This window comes from Mus caroli, chromosome 11, assembly GCF_900094665.2.
Source record: "Mus caroli chromosome 11, CAROLI_EIJ_v1.1, whole genome shotgun sequence".
Taxonomy (NCBI): domain Eukaryota; kingdom Metazoa; phylum Chordata; class Mammalia; order Rodentia; family Muridae; genus Mus; species Mus caroli.
The window spans coordinates 5,901,060-5,922,009 of record NC_034580.1 but is presented as its reverse complement, the minus strand read 5'-3'; the positions used below and the strand labels follow the sequence as shown (position 1 = coordinate 5,922,009).

Sequence of the window (20,950 nt, the reverse complement as noted above, 5' to 3'; positions counted from 1 at the left end):
GGGAGGGGAGGGGAGAGGAGAGGAGAGGAGAGGAGAGGAGAGGAGAGGAGAGGAGAATCAGGGAAATCAGTTAGGCTTCTAACTGATATGAAAGATGTCATATTAAAACCCAAAAGTGGCCTCTAAAGACATAAGTGAACTGCTCTCCAGCCCCACCAAATGCCCAACACCCTCCTCCTTGCAACCTGGGGATTACCAAGTTGAAAGGACTGGTGTAAGAAAGTGGACACAAGGATCCCTTGTAGCAAGAAACTGGTATTATGGTCTAAGTATTATTCTAAACATGATTCATCACATTCTTATGTTCATATCACCAACAAAGGAAGTACATAGACAATCTTAAATTCTTAAGTTTTCAGATGAGGACATTAACTCCACTATGAAAAAGTATCAAAGAAGCAAATGTCTGAAAATACAAAGCACAGAGCACAGCAATAAAGCACTGTGCACCAGGTGTGTGATAACACAAAGGTCTCTTCTCACTCATCTGGAAGCCGCAGGCCTGATAGCAGGGACAGTGTAGGCTGGGCTTAGAGGTAGGGCAGGGGAGTTTTCCTGGTGTTCAGATGGCCATTCTTCAATGTGGACTAACATAACAGAAGAAGTACTGTGGTGTCTCTCCCTCTCCTTGCAAGAGGTCTATTATACCAAATATCCTCCTGTGGGATATCTTTGAATGTTAATTATTTAAAGTCCCTCGTCATTGGCACAGCCATACAAGTAGCTAAGGCTTCAATATCTGAAACAGCACAGTTTAGTCTATAGCTTATATGCTCAGCACTTAGACCTCAAAAACCAAGGCCTTCTGTTATGTAAATAACATGTGTTCAATTACAACAATCCCCAAAGTCTGGATTCATTTCATCATTGATTCTAAAGTTCATAACCTTTGCTACATATTATCTAAAAAGAATATAGGTAACACTTAAGGAGCAACTCATCTTCAAAGATCTTATAGTCATAAATGTAAGAATGCAGAGAATGGATATTTTTTTCAAAATATACTGGTGATCCAGCAGAGCATAGACCTTGACATTTCAAACAAAAGAAACTCTAAGGTTGAATAGAATGTAAGATATGAAATAAACCCAAAACAAATGAGGCACTTTAAATTTAGACTTAAGGCTCAAGTTTAATTCTGCTTCATTCAATATTCTGAAGGCAGCTGTGGTAATGGTGGCATATACAGCTTTTCAGAGAGTTTACCTATAGGCTCTCTGTGGAAATGCCATCTCAGAGTCTTTCCAAAGACTCCAAATAGAAAGTAGCATGCAAGGGTGGTCTCACCTCAGAGACATTGGTTAGGGGCATCTTGTCCCAAGAAAAATAAAGAAGTGACTATATCCACTGACCCCTTGGAGGAACCAGGTTTCTGAGTCTATGAGGATCAATAATTTTTTTAATGAGGGTACCAATTCAATTTTATGTGGGTAGGATAAAATTATGACAACAGCAATTTAAGGAAAATATAACAGAAGATATGTGCTGAAACACCATGGCCATAAGCACATTTAGAAGAAAGGGGTTTATTTCATATTACATTTCCCAGTAACAGTCTATCACTGAGAAGAGGTGTCAGGGCAGGAACTAAAGTAAAAGATGAATAACACTGTTCAATGGCTTGCTCCCGTGGTTTGCTCGCTCTGTGTTCCATTATTATTATTATTATTATTATTATTATTATTATTAGATATTTTCTTCATTTACATTTCAAATGCTATCCCGAAAGTCCCCTACACCCTCCCCCCACCCTACTACCCGACCCACCCACTCCCACTTCTTGCCCCTGGTGTTCCCCTGTACTGGGGCATATAAAGTTTGCAAGACCAAGGGGCCTCTCTTCCCAATGATGACTGACAAGGCCATCTTCTGCTACATATGCAGCTAGAGACACAAGCTCTGGGGATACTGGTTAGTTCATATTATTGTTCCACCTATAGGGTTGCAGACCCCTTCAGCTCCTTTTGACCTGTGTTCTTATAGCTCCAGATTGACTAAGACAGGAGTGGCACAGCCAACAGTGAGCTGCCCCCCCCCCCCGGACACACACACACACACACATCAATCACTACTTAAGAAAATGCACTGCAGACTTGCCTATAGGACAGTCTTACTGGGAGCATTTTCTGGAGAAAAGTGTTTAATCAGCTTACATTTCCACATTGATGTTCATCACCAAAGGAAGTCAGGACAGGGACTCACACAGGGCAGGAACTTGAAGGCAGGAGCTGATACAGAGGCTATAGAGAGGTGCTGCTTACTGGATTGCTTCTCCTGGGTTGTTCAGCTTGCTTTCTTATAGAACCCAGGGCTACCAGCCCAGGGATGGCACCACCCACAATGGGCCCTCCCTTCTTGATCACTAATTGAGAAAATGCCTTACAGCTGGATTTCATGGAGGCATTTCCTCAAGGGAGGCTTCTTTCTCTGTGATAACTCCAGCTTGTGTCAAATTGACATACAAAACCAATCAATACACTCCCCCAAAACATGGTCAGGTCTATCACAGAAGTACCCCACAAATGTGCTACCAACTTATACTTTATATAGGGCTTCTATTGCTGGGATAAAATGCCATGAGCAGTATTTCTGGGATAAAATGCCAAGTTTGGGAGGATGGGGCTGATTTCATATTACAATTCCACTCTCACCTATGAAGGATGCTTTGGATTAAGCAAGATTCAGCTACTCGTGAGAAAAGCTGGGTCCTGGGCCATCAGAGCATCTTAAAAAGCAGACAGGACAAAATGTGAAAGACAAGACAGCAGACAGCAGCAGAGAAAGCAGCAGAGGGGGGATGATGAGGGTTAGAAATACTTCAAACTGGGAAAACAAACAGTGGTGGTCATGGCTTATGAATAATTAAATGAATGAAACTTTTTAAGATTACATGTCTATGCAGAAGTAGGGGTGTGTACACACACACACACACATGCACATGCACACATATGAGTGCAGGTGCCTGCAGAGGCCAAAAGAAGGAGTCAGGTCCCATGGAGATAGTTATAAAGTGGGGTCCTTCCCAGCGGATGTTAGTACTAAGGACTGAACAGTACTGTTAGTACTAAAAGCAGGACATGGCTTCAGCCACTGAGCCATCTCTGGAGCCCAATCCTTTTCTTCTTTGTAGAAATCGTTGTTTAAGCGAAAATTGAGAGTGAATGTCTAAACTAGTGGGGCACAAGGAAAGTTATGCAGGACAGAGCAAAGAACATGTTGGCCAGGCTGACTTCAACATTCCTCTTAACAATGATTGGCAATGGGGGGATCAGATGAAGAGTATATGAGTATCATAGAACATTTCAAATTTGCATTATTCACTTTCTTAAACTAGGAGTGACACCCCTGCCCCCCCCCAAAAAAAACACTGTGGGAATGATCTGCTATCACTAATGATTGTGGTTTTGCCCTGAAATCCTCTTACTGAAGCAGAAGCAAGCTTCCTACAAAGCCAGGAATGAGGAAGCTGATTTTCATAATCACCCTCCCATGTCAGAAAGTACCTGGAGGTTCTGCCCAAGGTAAGCTTCCCTCAGGTGATTAGAAAGATCCTGGCCTGTTCATGCAGCAACCATGGTGATATCTCACTAGTTTTGAAATGAAAACGTGTTTTCAGGTATTTGTAAACCAAGACAGTCAAAAGGGAGTTGCTAAGGGTTTTGTGGCTATTGTTTGGCTTTCTTTTGCTGCTGGTTTGGTTTGGTTTGGTTTGGTTTGGTTTGGTTTGGTTTGGTTTGGTTTGGTTTTGGTTTTTTACTTTGAACTTCAGCAGAATTTGAACTACCTGAAACATGAACATCGACCGGCTGTCCTGGCAGGGCAGGTCTGTAATCGAGGCTGCCCTCAGAGCTGGCTTCCCACCAGCTTCTCTTCCCTTACCACTTGTACTATTCTTTCTTTTGTCATCTTACATTTCCCACACCCCTGAGTTGGCCCTCCTCAATCCCAAAAGGGATTTTAGTCTCGATTCTTAAAAACCTAGTAATGCTAAGGATGTTTGCAACAGACTATGGTTTTGAGAATGTGAGATAAAAACAATGTTGACTTTATAATCTCCAAGTTTCTGCAAACTAAAATGTAGGTGCTAAAACGGAGGAGCACACAGACAAAAAAGTGAATAAATAAATAAAACCTAGTTATTTTGGGGTGTAGGGGAGACGTCTACCAGACCAATACCAATCGTTCTCCAAACAGTCCATAAAAAAAAAGAAAAGAATACTGCCAATCTCACAGTGAAGTTAGTTTTATCCTGATTATAGAAACAGATAAAAACACAACAAAAATTAAAAGTTATTGGCTAATTCCCTGGAGAAACATAGATAATGAATTTTTTCAACAAAACAAATTGCAAACCAATTTCAAGAGTATATCAAAAGATCATTCATCATGATCAAGTTGGCTTTATTTTAGAGATACAGGTTCAATACATGTAAATCAATAACTGTAACCCAATTGCATATACTTAGAAACCACATGACCTTAATATATAAAAGGCCTTTGATAAAATCCACTATCTCTTCATGATAAAAGTCCTGAAAAAACTGTGAAAAGAAGGAACATATTTCTATATTCAGTGGCTGGGCAGGGAGACAAAGGCAGGACTTTAGGATTCCTGGGCAAAGGCCTGAGGAAGGAGAGGAAGGGATATGGCTGCCATACCAGGAAAGGAGTAGATGCCATGCCTGAGAAGTGCTGGAAAGAGAACACAGTCGTCATGTAGGTGCTGCGGAACTTAACCACAGAGGGCTGCATGCAATTCTAGATCCAGAGCAACCAAGATAGAATGTAGGTTTTAGTCAGTAATAACTTAGAAATATTGGAGGGGAGGTTTGGAAGTGGCACAGCTTTGTGTGTGTGTGTGTGTGTGTGTGTGTGTGTGTGTGTGTGTGTGTGTAGAGCATTGGGGCAGGTAGTGAGGAGAACCACTGCCACCACTAAGATTGATTTAAGTAGCAATATTTAGATACAGCAACATCTATATATGCACACATCCAACCTGTAATAATGGGGGAAATGAAAGCATTTCCTCTAAAATTCAGGACCTAAAAATGGGTTTCAATTTTCCCCACTCTTACACAGTATAATACTGGAAATCTTGGCTAGAGCAATAAGACAAAAGCAAATCAAAAGTACACAAATAAGAAACAGTGGAACCAAGGTATCCTTATTTGCAAATGATACATGTTGCCATTCCTTCTAGGCTCCACATGACAGCTACCTGGCAATAGCCAGGTAGGCCTGGCTTGCTATAAAAGGGACTGTTTGGCACCTCCTCACTCTCTCTGCCCCTTTTCTCTCTCTGACTCTCTGAGCCCCTTCACTCTTCCTGAGCCCTTCCTTCTCTCCCCTTCCCCCTTCCCCTCTGTTTCCACATAATCCTGGGTGGGCCTCTTCCCTCCTCTGTCTCCTCCCATTCTCTGCCTCTACTCCCTTCTTAACTCCCTTCCCATGTCCCCAAATAAACTCTATTCTATACTAGACCTGTCCTATAGCTGGTACCCACTGAGGCACTCCTCCCACCCACCTCATCATACCATGCTCTACAAAACATATCCTTGGCTTTTTTAAAAAACACAGCAATGAAATTCTCTGAAAGACTTCACTGTTACTGCTGACAAACATTTGCAACAAAGTTGCCAGCTACAAAATTAATGTATTAACATATTCAAGATCACCATCAAAATTTTAATGTTAATTATCACAGAAATAGAAAGAAAAACTTAAAATTAATTTGGAAGCACAAAAGGCCTCCAATAGCTATAACAATCCTCAACAAAATAAATCAAAAATAAAATAAACAAGGCAGGAAAAATATAGTTTATTTCAAGTTACATTATTAAGCAATAGTACAAAACCAGCATAGTACTGGCCCAAGAACAAGTATCTTGGTCAATAGAACAGAAAATTCAAACATAAATCCAGGTAGCTACTCAGACCTGGTTTTAGACAATGTTACCAAAAATACTCATTGGAGAAAAGTCAGCCTGCTCTTTAGCAAATGGTGCTGAGAAAATTGGATATTACATGTGGAAGACTGAAACTAGATCCTCATGTCTCACCCTGAACACAAGTGTTCATGTGCAAATGCACACACATAAATACACAATTCTAAATAAACAAAAGGCTTAATACTTAGAACTCTGAAACTAGTACAGACAAAATTAGGAAAAGACTTTCAAAACATACATCATACATACAGATAAAGACTTCCTCAGAGGATTGAAGTTGTCAGGGCATTAAGAGGAATAATTAACAAATGGGTTTGCATAAAATTAAGACTGCTGTTATACCAAAAGAAACTGTCAATTGACTGAAGAAGCAGCTCACAGAACAGGATGAAATATTTGCCATTTGACTGAGAATTAATATCTAGAAATACACAAAGAGCCAAGAAAGCAGATGACACAAAGGGTGAGCATAGCAACTGAACAGGGATAAAAGAAGAAACATAAACAGCTAGTGGATGTTGTTTCAAAGTTTCCAAAGTCCTTAGCCATTAGAAAATTCTAATCAAAACTTTGAGATTCCCTGTCACCAAATCAGAAAAATTAACATTAAAAGGAAAAGACAACAAATGTTGACTACAGGAATGTATATTGTTGTGGCCATTATGGAAATAAGTGTAGAATTTTCTCAGAGAAAACCTCCTGATCACACTAAATCTCTGTTTATTGCTGCTTTATTCAAAATATCAAGGAAATGGAATATGCTTAGATGTCCATAAACAGAGGAATGGGTAAGGAAAACATGGGCCATATACAGTATGGAGTTATCATTCAACCATAAAGAAATATTAAATTATGAAATTTGTAGGGAGATATATAGATTTGGAAAATATATTAAAGGTGTTAACTCAAGTTCTGAAAGACATGCATCACATCTCCTTTATATGTTTCTATCTTTAAATGTCTGTGTGCTTATACAGGAATATGTGTGAAGAAATGCCAAGAGATTAGAAAGGGTCTCACAGAGGTTAGATTAGAGAAGAAGCCTTAGGGAGAGGGGCAGGAGGATGATAACACACTGATAAAGTTGACATGGAAAGGGGAATGCTGAGAAGTGGGAGAGTTTAAATAGGGATGGGAAGACAATGGATACTGGGGGATGGAGGAAGGTCAAACCAAAGTAATCATGCATGAAAATGCCATAAGGAAACCTGTTGCCTTGTAAGCTACTTAAAGAATAAAATAAAATATAACAAAAATGTTTTATGCCTAGGCATCATGGAATACACCTATAGTCTTAGCGTTCACTGTGAGGCACGGGGATAATGATCTGAAGTCCAGCATGGGCTATATATCAAGATCCTACCTCAGCATAAACAAAACAAGATCTGGTTAGATAGCTCAGAGGTCAAGCTGTTTGCTTCCTGATGTCCTGGGTTCAAGCCCCAGTATCCACACAGTAGAAACAGAGAATCAACTGCGGCAGATTTTCCTTTGACATCTGCATACACCATGACATACACACATGCACAGGCACACACAGACAGACTGACAGACAGACAGATGGACAGAGACCAGAGACAGAGAGCATTAATGCTGAAATTTTAAATATTATAACAGATACATCCACTCTACTAAGAACTTATTATAACCCCTACCACCCTAATGCTTGAGTCTTTGTCCTGAATGTGTCACAACCTTCTGTATTTTGTCCTTAGTATTCACCATAATTAAGCCAGGTAGGAGATACTCGAAACGGTCACAGGGAACATAAGTTTTTCGTTGAACTGCCAAATCAGAAGGTACTATAACCAGACCATATCATTTGTTTGGCTACAAAAATATATTCTTTCCAATTCCACATTATCTTGACTTTCTATTCTGAGTAGAGCACCAGGGGAGACCTGAAATGAGGGTGATAGTAACCCTCAGTCCCCAGTCCTTCCCTGGGAGTCCTGGATCTTCATTCTTTTATTCTGTACATGTGTGACAGAGAAATGAGGTCATGGGGTATTTCAGGATTATTATTTATATGACTTCAAAAAATCACCTCTATTTTTATACCTATCTCAGAAACGCAAGCACCTGCAATGGTCTCAATCTTTGCATCTTTGTTTTATAACTTCATGTTGATGCCCAGTTCCTAAAATGAAATTAGGAGATGGGATAGAGAATTGGTCATGAGGGAGGAGACTAGGTAAACAGGATTAGAGAATCCCATGCACCTTCCACTATTTGATGACACAAGTAGAAGGTATTTTATGTGAGCAACATATCCTTACCAAACACTAGTACTTCATTCAGGATTGAACTCCCTGGCAGCCAGAACTTTGAAAAATCAACGTGTACTCTATATGTTTTTGCAAAGCTATTCAATTTAGGATGTTTTGTTATATAAACAGCATCACTTTATAATCATTGTACCCATTGTTTCTAAAACTATCTGGAAGCATTCTGTTTAAAGTAGAAAAATGGGGATGGAAAACAGGCTCAACAGTTAAGAGCATTTGTTCTTTCAGAAGACTTTGGTCTGGTTCCCAGAACCAACATGGTGACTCAAAACCATCTGTAACTCTAGTCCCAGGAGATCCAACACCTTCTCCCAGCTTCTTTTGGTACCAGGCACATGCATAGTATATATGAATGCATTCAGGCAACAGATATACATAAAATTTAAAAGTCTAAGGTGGAAAGATAAACAGCTTCAGTTTTAACATTCACTTTGTTTAAAATCTTCAATTGTTTAATTACAACAAGCATAAACCCAACTGCCCATCATGCAACTTGATAATTCAAAACAAGATTACCAACCAGTCATTCTTCCATTCTTTATTCTACCTGAGTAGAGTTCCTGCATCATTGTGGATTCTCCAATTTTAAACCTCTTAATTTTGAATCTTGTCACTTGAACCAACCCCTGCTTTGTCTCTTGATTAGCAACACCAAATAAGGCTATGGGCTATCTTGGCATAGCTCAGCATTGTAAGAATCCAAGAGGTCAGTAAAGCCATTGAGCATCTGACAGGGGTTAGTGCAGAAAGGAAAGTAGTGCCTGGCTGTTCTTTCATCTGACCACAATCTGCCCTAAGATCTTGGTCAACTTGTAGCACAGTAAGAACCCTTCCTAGCAGGTAGCCCTCAAACCAGCCATTTTTCAACTACACCCAAAGGAAAAACTGACTAAGAAAGGAATTTTGAAGTTACAGTTTAACTACTACAAGAAATAATTAAGTGCCAATAAAATTTTCTCATCAACATTTAACCTGAGTCTCAAAACACAGTGGACATCAGTAGGAGTGATTTTTATGTGAATCTAAGCAATAAAAGATGTTTGTTTTTAACTCCAAGTTCTAGCCTTTTAAAATCACATAAAAACTACATGACATTGTAGAAGTTGGGGGCTTTGGAGAGAAGGGGCAGCATATAAAACCATCTTAGGAATTCTGAAAAGGATGTTTGTATTTCTCATACCGAAAATGATGATCCATGGAACTCTCAAAGCTGATGTTTCTACAACTTGAGCCAGTGTTACAAAGAAGTCCTTGAACAAAAGGAAGAACACCCCGGCTGGGCAGATCCCGGGCTTGCAAGTAACCTGGTCATAAACACAAGGAGAGAAATTAGTTCTGACAACTATTGTCCAAAGTAGGGTGCTGTATACAATGAACCTGGCTCGCTGTCAAACCATATATAATAAACATGCTGAGCTTCTGTCGGGGCAGTGGCTTCTCCACTAGGGACCAGTGCACCAAAATCTAACTGTTCTGTGTTCATGTGTTTTTCCTTTTTTTTATTCCCTTGCTGTCCCAATTAGGTCAGTCCTGGAGCGATGCAGAATACAGAAGTTGGTGCCCAAACAGGGCCATGAACAGTAGACACTGGCTATGGGGAACACCCAAGGATTAGAAAAAAAGGGGAATGCTTTCATGAGAAGCACACTAATAAAATAAAGAATTAAGGGTAATCAAACAAAGGAATGAAAGGAAGAACATTTCAACATAGGCAGTTATGTATTAATGAGAAGAATCTATACCTATGCAGTTATATGTTAACAGACAGAATCTAAAGATATCTGTTACATGTTAATATTTACAGAGAGATTTTTGGAACATGTGAAATTGAGAAATGGGTAGTTTTGTGTTGCTGGTTTGGATATTTGGTGAAACCATGGAATGGTTCTTGGGCTTTGATATGGAAGTGTGCCCTTGGTAGCATGGATGAGGCCCAATTGCATTGGCACATACTTAAAAAGTAAAAAGACTTATGACCAGATTATTTCTCCAGCTAAAACTGCAAAATTCATTCTCACCTTCAATCCTAAGATTGCTAAGGCATTCCTTTTGCTTTTGTTGGGCATAACAGGTGGTAGGATCCTTCTTGTGGTCTAGTGTCAAGCACTGCAGAGAAACACCCTTGCACTAAGCATGAAGATTTATGCTGAACATCTAAGAAATAAGGACATGGGGCTGGAGAGATGGCTCAGCAGTTAAGAGCACTGACTGCTCTTCCAGAGGTTCTGAGTTCAATTCCCAGCAACTACATGGTGGCTTACAACCATCTGTAATGGGATCTGATGATCTCTTCTGGTGTGTCTGAAGACAGCTACCGTGAACTCATATACATAAAATAAATAAATCTTTAAAAAAAGGAATAGGGGAATGTAGGGAGCAAGTAACATCTTGAATAAATGTGTATTACTTGACAAAGATACAGCCATGTCAAGGACCCCAGTGACTCAGCTCCATGGAAATAGCAACACCTTCCCCAGGTGGAGCTCAGACAGATGGCAAAGCCTTCTGATGTGGATGTGGATGAGTCCACCATAGCTTTCCCCCTGGAGGTTTATGGCACAGAGACTACTTCCCTACAGACCCTCTTCCTATTGAGATTAGCCAAACCTGCCTCCTTGTTCAGGTGTATGTAATAACCACACTTCCTTATTTATCTGTATGTAATAAACCTATCTCCATCATTCGGCTGTGTATACTAACCCTGCCAGCTGATCAGCTGTATGCAATAACCTACATCACTGTTCAACTGCATATAACAAATGCTGCACTTTGCGAGTGATACAGCTTCTCCCAGAAAACCCAATTCCAAATTAGCAGCATCTGTGTGCAACATTTCTTCACCCCTTGCTGCCCCTACTCACAGTTCCAGGACCTAAGCCATGCAAAGACAAAACAGAATATCTGTTCCAAAAATCTACACTCCATAATGTTATATTATTTACCATGTTATTAACTTAAAAGATATCTGAGGAATTGCTCAGGAAATATAAAACCCTTTTATACTTTACACACCCTCCCCAGCAAATGATACAACTCTCGCTGTATTTAACCATTTTCCCTCATCAGGTAGTCATCACTCTTCTGTTATATAGGCACAGCCCTCTACAAATCAACCATGAGTAGGAAAAATAAAATGAATACTTTTAAGTTTGGGTAAAAGCTTTCAGACAGAATCCAGCTTACATGAAATTTCTAAACATCATATAGAACAAAAACACTTTATTGAATAATATCAAAACTTTTCAGGAATCTAGCATAGTGGTCCACACCTTTAATCCTGCACTGGGGAAGCAGAAGCAGGCAGATCTCTGGAATGTGAGATCATCCTGATCTACATAGTGAGCTTCAGGGCAGCCAGGGCTACACAAACAGACCAAGTCTCAGAAGAAAAAGAAGAAAGTGAAGCAGAGGAGGAGAAGGAAAAGAAGACAACTAAGATGAAGAAGAGGAGGAAGGCATGGAGAGAGGGCAGAAAGGGAAACAAGGAAGGAAGGAAAGAAGGAACGAATGAACGAAGGAAGGAAGGAAGAGAGAGATAGAGAGGGGAGGGAAAGAGGAGGGAAGGGAGGGAGGGAGGAAGGAAGCAAAGGAAGTCTTTCAGAAAAATAGTCCTATAATGAGCCAACATCTTAATCAATAAAGTGCTGGTAAAACATACCCCAACCCTATCTGCCCTTTCTTTGCACAAGTGCGTGGAGATAATGACAGTGATAGGGAAGCTCCTGATCGATGTGCTGTGGCTCATAGATCATTCACAAAATCCAGGGAACAGCTTTCTCCTATTACTTTGAGTCTGGGAAATGATCTCCTTCATCTGACTTTGAAGATTCACTATGCCAAGAATTTATCATAATGGTTTTCACACAGAAGACATTCACTGAATATTTGATGACTTAATGAATAAACAAACAAAGGTGAGTGGATGATAACTGAGAAAATAAATGTGTTTAAATAAATGCTTAAAGAAAGGTAAAATTCTTAGCAAATACAAGGCACAAGGTCCTAGAGAAAGCTGGAGTAATAAGCCAGTAACTAAAGAGACATCTGTCTAGATGGCTGTATAACCCTTCTTGGGAATGAACCCAGAATAAAGGTCATCCCAGTGGGTGTTTGGTGGATTGGAGTTTGAGGTATTCAACCATGAGTGCACTTGCTCTTATTTGGAGTCCCATATGACACTTCTCACTGTGTCATATCTTGTTCTAATAGGTCATCCTGATGGAGTGTTCTTTGAGGGAATAAAAGATAGATCCCAGATACAGATTTGTTGAATGAATAAATAAAATATTAAAAATCCTGAAAAAGATTTTCAGCTCTTCATAACTGAAATTACAATACCCTAGCTTCATCATTTTCTATAACACCCAGTGCTATCCTCATAAACACCTAGGAGTCATTGGGCCCATTGCCTTTTCAATATCCAAAACCTAAATATTACTGACAACCTACTACAGATAAACATTTAATAATAATTTTTCTGTGGAAAGCTGATACAGTAAAACAAACCACACATTTCAAGTGACATAGTTAAAATAAAACAGTGTCACCATTTCTCAAGAGGTACGGCTACTGAGCTGTCAAATCTGACAGACAAACTGCTCTGAGTGGTCAAGCTGCTACAGGAATGGACATTATTGTAAGTTTATTAGTAAATGTCCTTCATCATAGTCTCTACTTCCAACATCCTCGTCACTATCATGCCCTGTTAAAATGAAAGGTGTCTCCTTTACAACTCTGCTTCTAGCTCTTCCTAAATGAATAAAGGTTTACACATCCAAGCCCAGGTCACTTGAGCTTGGTGAAAGGATAAATCTATTTGCTAGATTGAGCAAACATCTATGAATGTCATTCTTAAGCAATAAAGAAACCTGAGTTGCCTCTTCCTGGCACATTCCTCAAGTATATTGCTGTTGTCTTAATAGAGCCCAAGTCATCTACCCCACTGTCAATAAAGAACAGAGAAAAGTGAGGTTGTTTTTCTTTTGACATTTCTAATTTACTAGCTTCCCATGGAAAAGTGATTATTATATTGTATTTAAACCAGAGACCTGGGAGATGAGACCCTCTCAGGACTCAATGGGGATGACGTTAGCCAAAATGCCCAACATTAGGAAAAGGAAACTACATCCAGTAGATAGACAGAGCCTCAAGTAGAAGCATGGGGTTACTAACCCACAGTCAAAAATTCCTGACCCTGAATTGCTCCTGTCTAAAAGAACTGCAGGAACAAAAATGGAAACTGAAGGAAAGTCTGGTTCACCTTGGGATCCATCTCCTGGGAGTACACCAAGGCCTGACACTATTACTGATGCTATGATGTACTTAAAGACAGGAGCCTGGCATGGCTGTCTTCTGTGAGGCCATACCAGCAGCTGGCTGAGACAGAAGCAGATACTTCCACCCAACCATTGGACTGAAGTCAGAGACCCCTGTGATTGACTTAGGGGAAGGATTGAAGCTGAAAGGGAAGACCAGCAGACTCAACTAACCCAGACCCTATGGAGCTCCCAGAGACTAAGCTGCCAACCAGGAGCATACACAGGCTGGTCTGAGGCTCCTGGGATATATGTAGCAGAGGTCTGCCTGATCTGCTGTCAGTGGAAGAAGATGTGCTTAATCCTCGAGAGCCTTGAGGCCCCAAGGAAGGGGGAGGCCTGATGGAGGGATAGCACTCTCTCAGAGGCAAGAGGGAGGAGGAATGGGATGAGGAACTGTGGGGGAGGGGGCTGGGGGCCAATGACTGGAATGTAAATAAATAAAATAATTTTTAAAAAACATGAAACTTACAATTCTCTCTATGTCTGGGAGGTTCTTGAAAACGAAGCACTGTCAGAATCATGAACAGGATGCATGGCCAGAAGAACTCAGCCAGGGAGAGGACCTGGAAAATATAAAAGACAAAATGCTGAACAGGTGTCTAGGCACTCTAACCATATGAAGGATGGTGGGTAGCCATGTCAGGCTACTTTCATAGAAAGTTACTGTTGCCCCTATCTGAGTTGTGAGCATGATTGTCAGAAACATAGATGAACACAGCATCAAAACGTATTGAATAACAACAAATTCACAAGGTACAATGGTTTTATTGGCAACAATGTGTCAAAAAAAAAATCCCACCCTTCTTGGTAGCTGGCCAAGGCAAGCACAGTTTCCTTTATTCCTATCTCAATTACCAAAAATAATATTGGATCACACATTACACATCATGTAGTAAATATATCTCTATGTGTATTACAGAATGGCTACAGAAGAGCTATAAGTCTCAATCAAGTCCAAAGAATTTCAAAGAAGCTTAAGATAGAGTCTGATAGGGATGGGAATAGTCCCCATGGGTACTAGCATAAGGAATGAGGCAGGTGTGTGTGCCTGAGGTCCTCACTGCAGCTATTCCCTTTGGGGCAGACTACAGAGACAGAGCTGAGCCACAAAGTACAAGATAGTGCAAGGTACGGGATATTTACAGGCTCCGCTGTCAAAGGGGGAGGCAAGACTAAGTCCCGACAGATGAGCCAGTAGACAGACAGACAACCACTCAAGTAAGACACATGAGCATCAGGGACTGAAGCATGCTGAAGACGCTAGGACAGTTGGGAGTTTTCTGCCTAGGGTCTCTTGACACAAACACTGGGTGGTCAGGTTTGACAGGGTGGTGGGGCTGGCATGACTTATGGGCCCTCCTCTTTACAGGGTCCAGAAGAGGAACCTTCACGCTTTTCTTGGTCTGGCACATCCATGAAGTTCTCAGGCCTGGTATTCCTGAGACAGTTTTATTGTGGTCTACCTATGTTCTTCCAACCTTGATTTTTCTCTGACAAATTTATAGTGTGGTACCTTTCTGTGTTGAGAAATAGTTATTTATCAGACTGTGCCTTGTGGGTGGCAACTAACAGATGTTCTCTTTGCCTCTGGCAAGATGCAGTCATCCCATGTCTACATTTTACTCTATAGGTCAATAAGCCATTTGCACATAAAACAAAGTAACTGAAGGCCTAGCATAGCCTGATCTTTCTCTAGGATCCAGGCTCAATTGGGACTGAGAGAAAGTCCAGCATCCAGGCTCAGCTGGAGCCTGAGAGAAGGCCCAGGATCCAGGCTCAGCTGGGGCCTGAGAGAAGCCCCAGGATCCAGGTTCAGTCGGGGCTGAGAGAAGGTCCAGGATCCAGGCTCAGCTGGGGCTGAGAGAAATTCTCGCTCATTTTCTTGAGATCCCATAACATGATGTTTCCTCTTCATCTTTCTCACCTGTCCTGGATCCTGTTTCTTTTCATTTTCAAGATTGTTTTAAATTTCAGAAGTGTCATTAAAGAAGTTAAAGAATTAAAATCTTCACCCGCACCTCCTGTGCTTCAACAAATCAACTCCTGTTCATTTTTCTCAACCACATTCCCTGGCCCCATCCGAGAACCCTGCTCTCACTTTGCTGGTTACACAATACTCAACCAAGTGAATATACACAGGCCACAGGCCCATGCTTCTAAAGAGCAGCACCTTTTGTGTTAAAATAACCCATCCTGTGAATTGCTTTGGATAAATTGGAATAAACTCCTCAACCTAAGATTACTATAGTCAAGTCTTTGGACACTCTAAAGAGCTGCCCAGAGGAGTACAGGAAAATGAAAGCTGGACTATCTTTGCATTGCCAGGACTGGAACCCAGGTCCTCATGCATGCTGGGCAAGTGTGCTACCGCTGAGACATACACGGCCCTAATCGTACATTTTCAAAATTGAAAGAAATGAACTGACAGTGGAATAAGGAACTGATGTGAGAAAGATAAAATCTTTAAGCCAATATTATTATGAATAATCCTTATTGTTTTTTCAGTCCATCTCACTTTTCTACTATACAACATGGGTAAGGCAGTGGATACGCGCACAAAAAAAATCTGCCTAAAACTCAGCAAGCTAAAGTCTCCAGTCAGACAACGAAGATGGTGTCTTATGGCTTCAGATTCCAAGTTCTAATGCTTGAACTGAAAATGAGCTTCTGGTCTTTTTGGCTTCTTTATTTCTCAACCTGCCATTACCATCTCCCTCACACAATATGCTTGTTGGAGACAGGCAGAGAACAAATCTCTGTGTACCCAGGTGAGTGTTCCCCCAAATGGGCAAAGAGAACACAGTTGAGTCCCCAGTGTAATTGCAGAAACGAAACAGTCCTTTGAAATACATTCCAAGGAAGTCTTTCCTGAGCCAGGAAGGAGAGAGCAGGAAGCCTCTGACAGCCCTACTGGAACTCATAACTCATGTTCACATAAAGAGAAGAGGATTGGACAGGCTAGCGTCAGGCTGGCGCACTTAAAGCGAAATGAGAAAGATCCAGAGCACTGGCAGGAGCCTGCTGGACTGTGAACATGATCCAAGAGGGAAAGGCGCATGTATGGAAGACTTGCCATGTAGCCATTACTGTGTGCCGGTTACTAATAGTATATACTACTAGATACTAACACTTGCTGATCCTTGCAATTAAAACTGGTGACCAAAAATAAGACTTTAAGAGGCTGCAACTCATCATATTGTCCTGGGCACTGTATGTATCAACAAAACAATTTACTGCATGTTGGGATAGGGAACTTTGAGTAGGGTAGGATTCTGTACTTATGGATGGATATAACATATTAAATATACTTATAGTAAAAAGCAGCATTTTTTCATTCATCATTTTTTCATAAAATTTTTATTGATTATTTGGGAATTTCACATCACGAACCCTGAGCACACTCACTTTCCATTCCTCCCAGGTCTACCCGCTTCCCTTGTCCCCCACCCCCACCCCATCCCCCACCCCCCCAAAAAGAGGAAAACTAAAAAAAATGGCATATAGTGGCTAGCTTTTTAAATTTTCTAATTGGTTCTTTGTGAATTTCCCATCATGCACCCCAATCACACTCTTCTTCTCCTCCTCTCCCACCCTTGCAACATTCCCAACAACAAAGAAAATAAAAATCTCATGGAAGCTGTAGTGTGTCACAGTGTGTCACACAATATATCCTTTTTCCATACTTCCTTGTTTGCAAATGTTTATTACAATGAGTCTTTGGTCTGACTCAAGGCCTCTGGTTTCTGCTACTCTACTGATACTGGAACCTCACTGGGACTAACCTTGGATATCTTGTTGTTGCCCTGTGTCATGGAAATCATGTAGTTTTGGAACTGTAGGACCAAGTTTGGTCCCTTCATACACTCAGTTAGTTCATCAATGGAGTAGATGTTGAGGTCGCCCAATTCAAAGCCCTGGATCTTGGAGTTCTCTGGCAGCTCTCATGCTCTCTGAACCAGCAACACCCCAGCCCCATCACTCACAACCAGGGCCAGCTCTACCCTGCTGTTCAGATAAGGTGCAGGGCCCACTCTCCCAAGTGCTTATAGCAGGTAAGGGATATGACCAATTCTCCCACTCTCATGACTCCAGGGCCAACTCTTCAGCCTGCCATAGATGCCGAGTGTTATAGGCAGGGAGGAGGGCATCTCTCTCTTATCTATGTTTGGCTAGCTTTTAAAAACAACATTATAAAGAGAAAACATTCAAAATAAATAGACTAATAAACAAAGTGATAGTTGATATTATAAATAAATACATGAATGGGTATAAAATTTCAAAAGTAAACTAGAACATAATTATTGTCCCAAATGGTCAATGACCTTGAGTTTATTAATTCATGTTTATATATATATATATATATATATATATATATATATATATATATATATGTGTGTGTGTGTGTGTATTATATAAGTATAAGGCTTTCAGAGAGAATTTTTCATATCATCATTGAAAGATCTGACTTTTCTTTAAATACTAATTAATCCTCTAATATCAGATTATTTAACCAATCACCTACTTACAGAAATATGCCTGACTTTCTACTTGGTGACCAAGCTACCATGGTTTTTTTACATCTCTGGCTGACTTATGAAAGAGCACAGCTAAGTTCAATCCATAAGCAAAAGTCCACTTGAATTTGATCCTGGGTTTGAGTCTGGGTAGACAAAACTGTAACTCTTGCATTGAGAGTGAAGCCTGACCCTCACTCTGTCCCATCTCACCCCTACAGCATGCGGAATTAACTCGCTTTATGTTGGTTGTTTTCTGGTAGTGTTTGGAATTCCACCCAGGGCCTCTTACATGCTAGACAATCACTTTACCCCTGAACTACAGCTCCAGCCTCAAGTTGATATGTAAAAATAATTCGCTTGCATTACTATACAGTATTTTTAAGCACCTAACAACTCCTTGCCTGCTCTATTAAGTCATTTTTAACTACCTTGTAAAAATCATCATTTTCAGGGTTTTGATTAAAGAATTTAACCCTCTCTTGGCCTTGGGTAGTCCTGATATTTTCTATTTCATTTGCCTTTTTTGTTTTGCTTTTTGTTTGAGGTAGGGTCTCGAATAGTCCAGGTTTGCCTCACACTCACTATGTGTTTGAGGCTAGCCCTAACCTGTTGACTTCCTAACTCTATCCAAGAGCTGGGGTTATAGGCATGCCCATCTTACTTGTTTTTTTTAGTATTTAAATCTTTCGTGCAAGCAACTTATGAATTAAAAACATTAGTATCTTTACTGTCTTTTCTAGATGCAAAGAAAATGAAATTTAAGGAATTTTTGCCAAGTAAACTCTGTTAGCCATGACCACAAATATCATCAATATAGTCTTAAACCAATGACAAATTTGTAGTTGCAAATGAAAATCACTGCAAGTATTATAATTCCACATCCCTTCAAGAAGACCCTTTGAAGATTTTAAAATTCAAAAGGAAATCCAATTAAACCTAAAAGAATACTATTTCTGGGATTTTTTAATTTACAAGCTGGTCAACTGTCCTTTTGAAAAGTGCAAATAGAAGAACTTTCTACTGTTCTGAATCTGAAATTATCCCCAGAGGGAAGCATCCACAGAGACACTAAATTCTGCTGTGTCATCGTCCTCTGTGCACCCGTGAATTGGTTCCTTTCATGAGGCTGTCTCTCTGCAGGGGGCAAAGTCGCTCCTTCTCCTCACATTCTCATGATTTTCTTCTCATATGTCATTAGCCCAGAAACTCGCTTGGCATTTTTAATCACACTCCTGCTAATGGGCATGCCTCCTGTCGCGGGAGACTGCGCTCCCTCCTGGCCTCAAACTCTCACTTCAGATCACTCTGATCTGCTCTAAGTGAAGAAGCCCATCAATGTCCAAAAGCACCAGGCGTGAGCAGTGCCGTGGGCTCTGCTCTCAAGAAAAAGAATAAATCATCCCCAGAACGTATCAGTGCTTGAAACACCCTGGGTCACCTTTCCAAGCAACTGCAAAGCTCGCTGCTCCTTTAGCCGAGTCCAAGGAGGCGATTCCCACCAGGAGAAACTGAAGAGTTGCCTTTGCACCGGACTTTCAGAGCCCTTCTCTGTGACCTTCATGGGTGGAAGGGTCGCAATTTTATTCTCCTGTCACATCTCATCCCAAGCACAAATAGAGATTTTTCCTTTTGCTTTCCGCACAGCTCAGATGGGAGAGAATTTAGCAGACCCCAACAGTCTGAACATGCATAGAGGATCTGGATAAAAATATGGTGAGAGTTTCCAACTTCAGACAAAATAAGGAGGAGGGTAGAAAAGAACAGTTAGAGCTGTAGTTCTCAACCAGTGGGTCGTGACCCCTTAGAGAGCCATGTATCAGATACGGGATATATCAGATATTTACATTACAAGTCATAAAGGGAGCAAAATTAGTTATAAAGTAGTAATGAAATAATTTTATGGTTGGGGATCACCACAACATGAGGGACTGTATTAAAGGGTCACAACATTAAGAAGGTTAAGAACCACTAAGTTAGAGGAAACAGGAAAAATTGTCTTTGCTTGATCCCTAAAAATAATAATAATAATTATTATTATTATTATTATTATTAAAGACCTACAAATTGATTAGTCTCAACAGGACAGAATCCCCCCCCCCCCAAAAAAAATGGAATGAGCATAGAATAAAATACCTAACAAAATTCACAGAAGAACACAGAGCCCAATTAATGTAATAAAGATTTTCTTTCATCTATCTCAGATGAGCTCCCTCTTCAACTCTACCATCATCTCTAGCATATTTCCTGTTATAAAAAATAAAAAATAAAAATAAAAGCATTTAGAAAAGATGATCACTGGGGAGTCAAGAACAAATACAGTCCCCTAGCTAAGCTGCCAAAGTGTGAGTCACATTCCTTAGAGCACATCAGCTTACAGGACTAAACAAAGAGAACAAAAGAAACTGCACAAATTTAAAAATCACAACAATAATAGATACTAGCTACACATGAATCCTTGATCACATAAAGCTGGAGTTAGCAATAGTTATCTTATGAAGTATTTTAAAGGCAACATTTTTCAAACAGAAAAAGCAAAGACTATGCAGTATAAGAAATTAGCATCTCAGGCTGGTGAGATGGCTCAGTGGTTAAGAGCACTGACTGCTCTTCTAAAGGGCCTGAGTTCAAATCACAGCAACCACATGGTGGCTCATAACCACCCATAATAAGATCTGACACCCTCTTCTGGTGCATCTGAAGACAGCTACAGTGTACTTAGATATAATAATAAATAAATCTTTTAAAAAAAAAGAAATTAGCATCTCTTGCTGGGCAGTGGTGGCGTATGCCTTCAATCCCAGCACTTGGAAGGCAGAGGCAGGCAGATTTCTGAGTTCAAGGACAGCTTGGTCTACAGAGTGAGTTCCAGGACAGCCAGG

General features: G+C 40.5%; 1 protein-coding gene across 1 annotated transcript in view; it reads right to left on the bottom strand.

Annotated features, from left to right (window-relative positions):
- The window catches only part of Abca13 (ATP binding cassette subfamily A member 13), a 471,059-nt gene that overhangs the window by 434,230 nt on the left and 15,879 nt on the right, over positions 1 to 20,950 (bottom strand). The window contains exons 2-3 of the mRNA XM_021177120.1: positions 14,024 to 14,117; positions 9,417 to 9,540 (exon numbers count right to left, since the gene is read on the bottom strand). Coding sequence (XP_021032779.1) covers positions 9,417 to 9,540; positions 14,024 to 14,117 — 218 coding nt within the window. The remainder of the gene's footprint in view (positions 1 to 9,416; positions 9,541 to 14,023; positions 14,118 to 20,950) is intronic.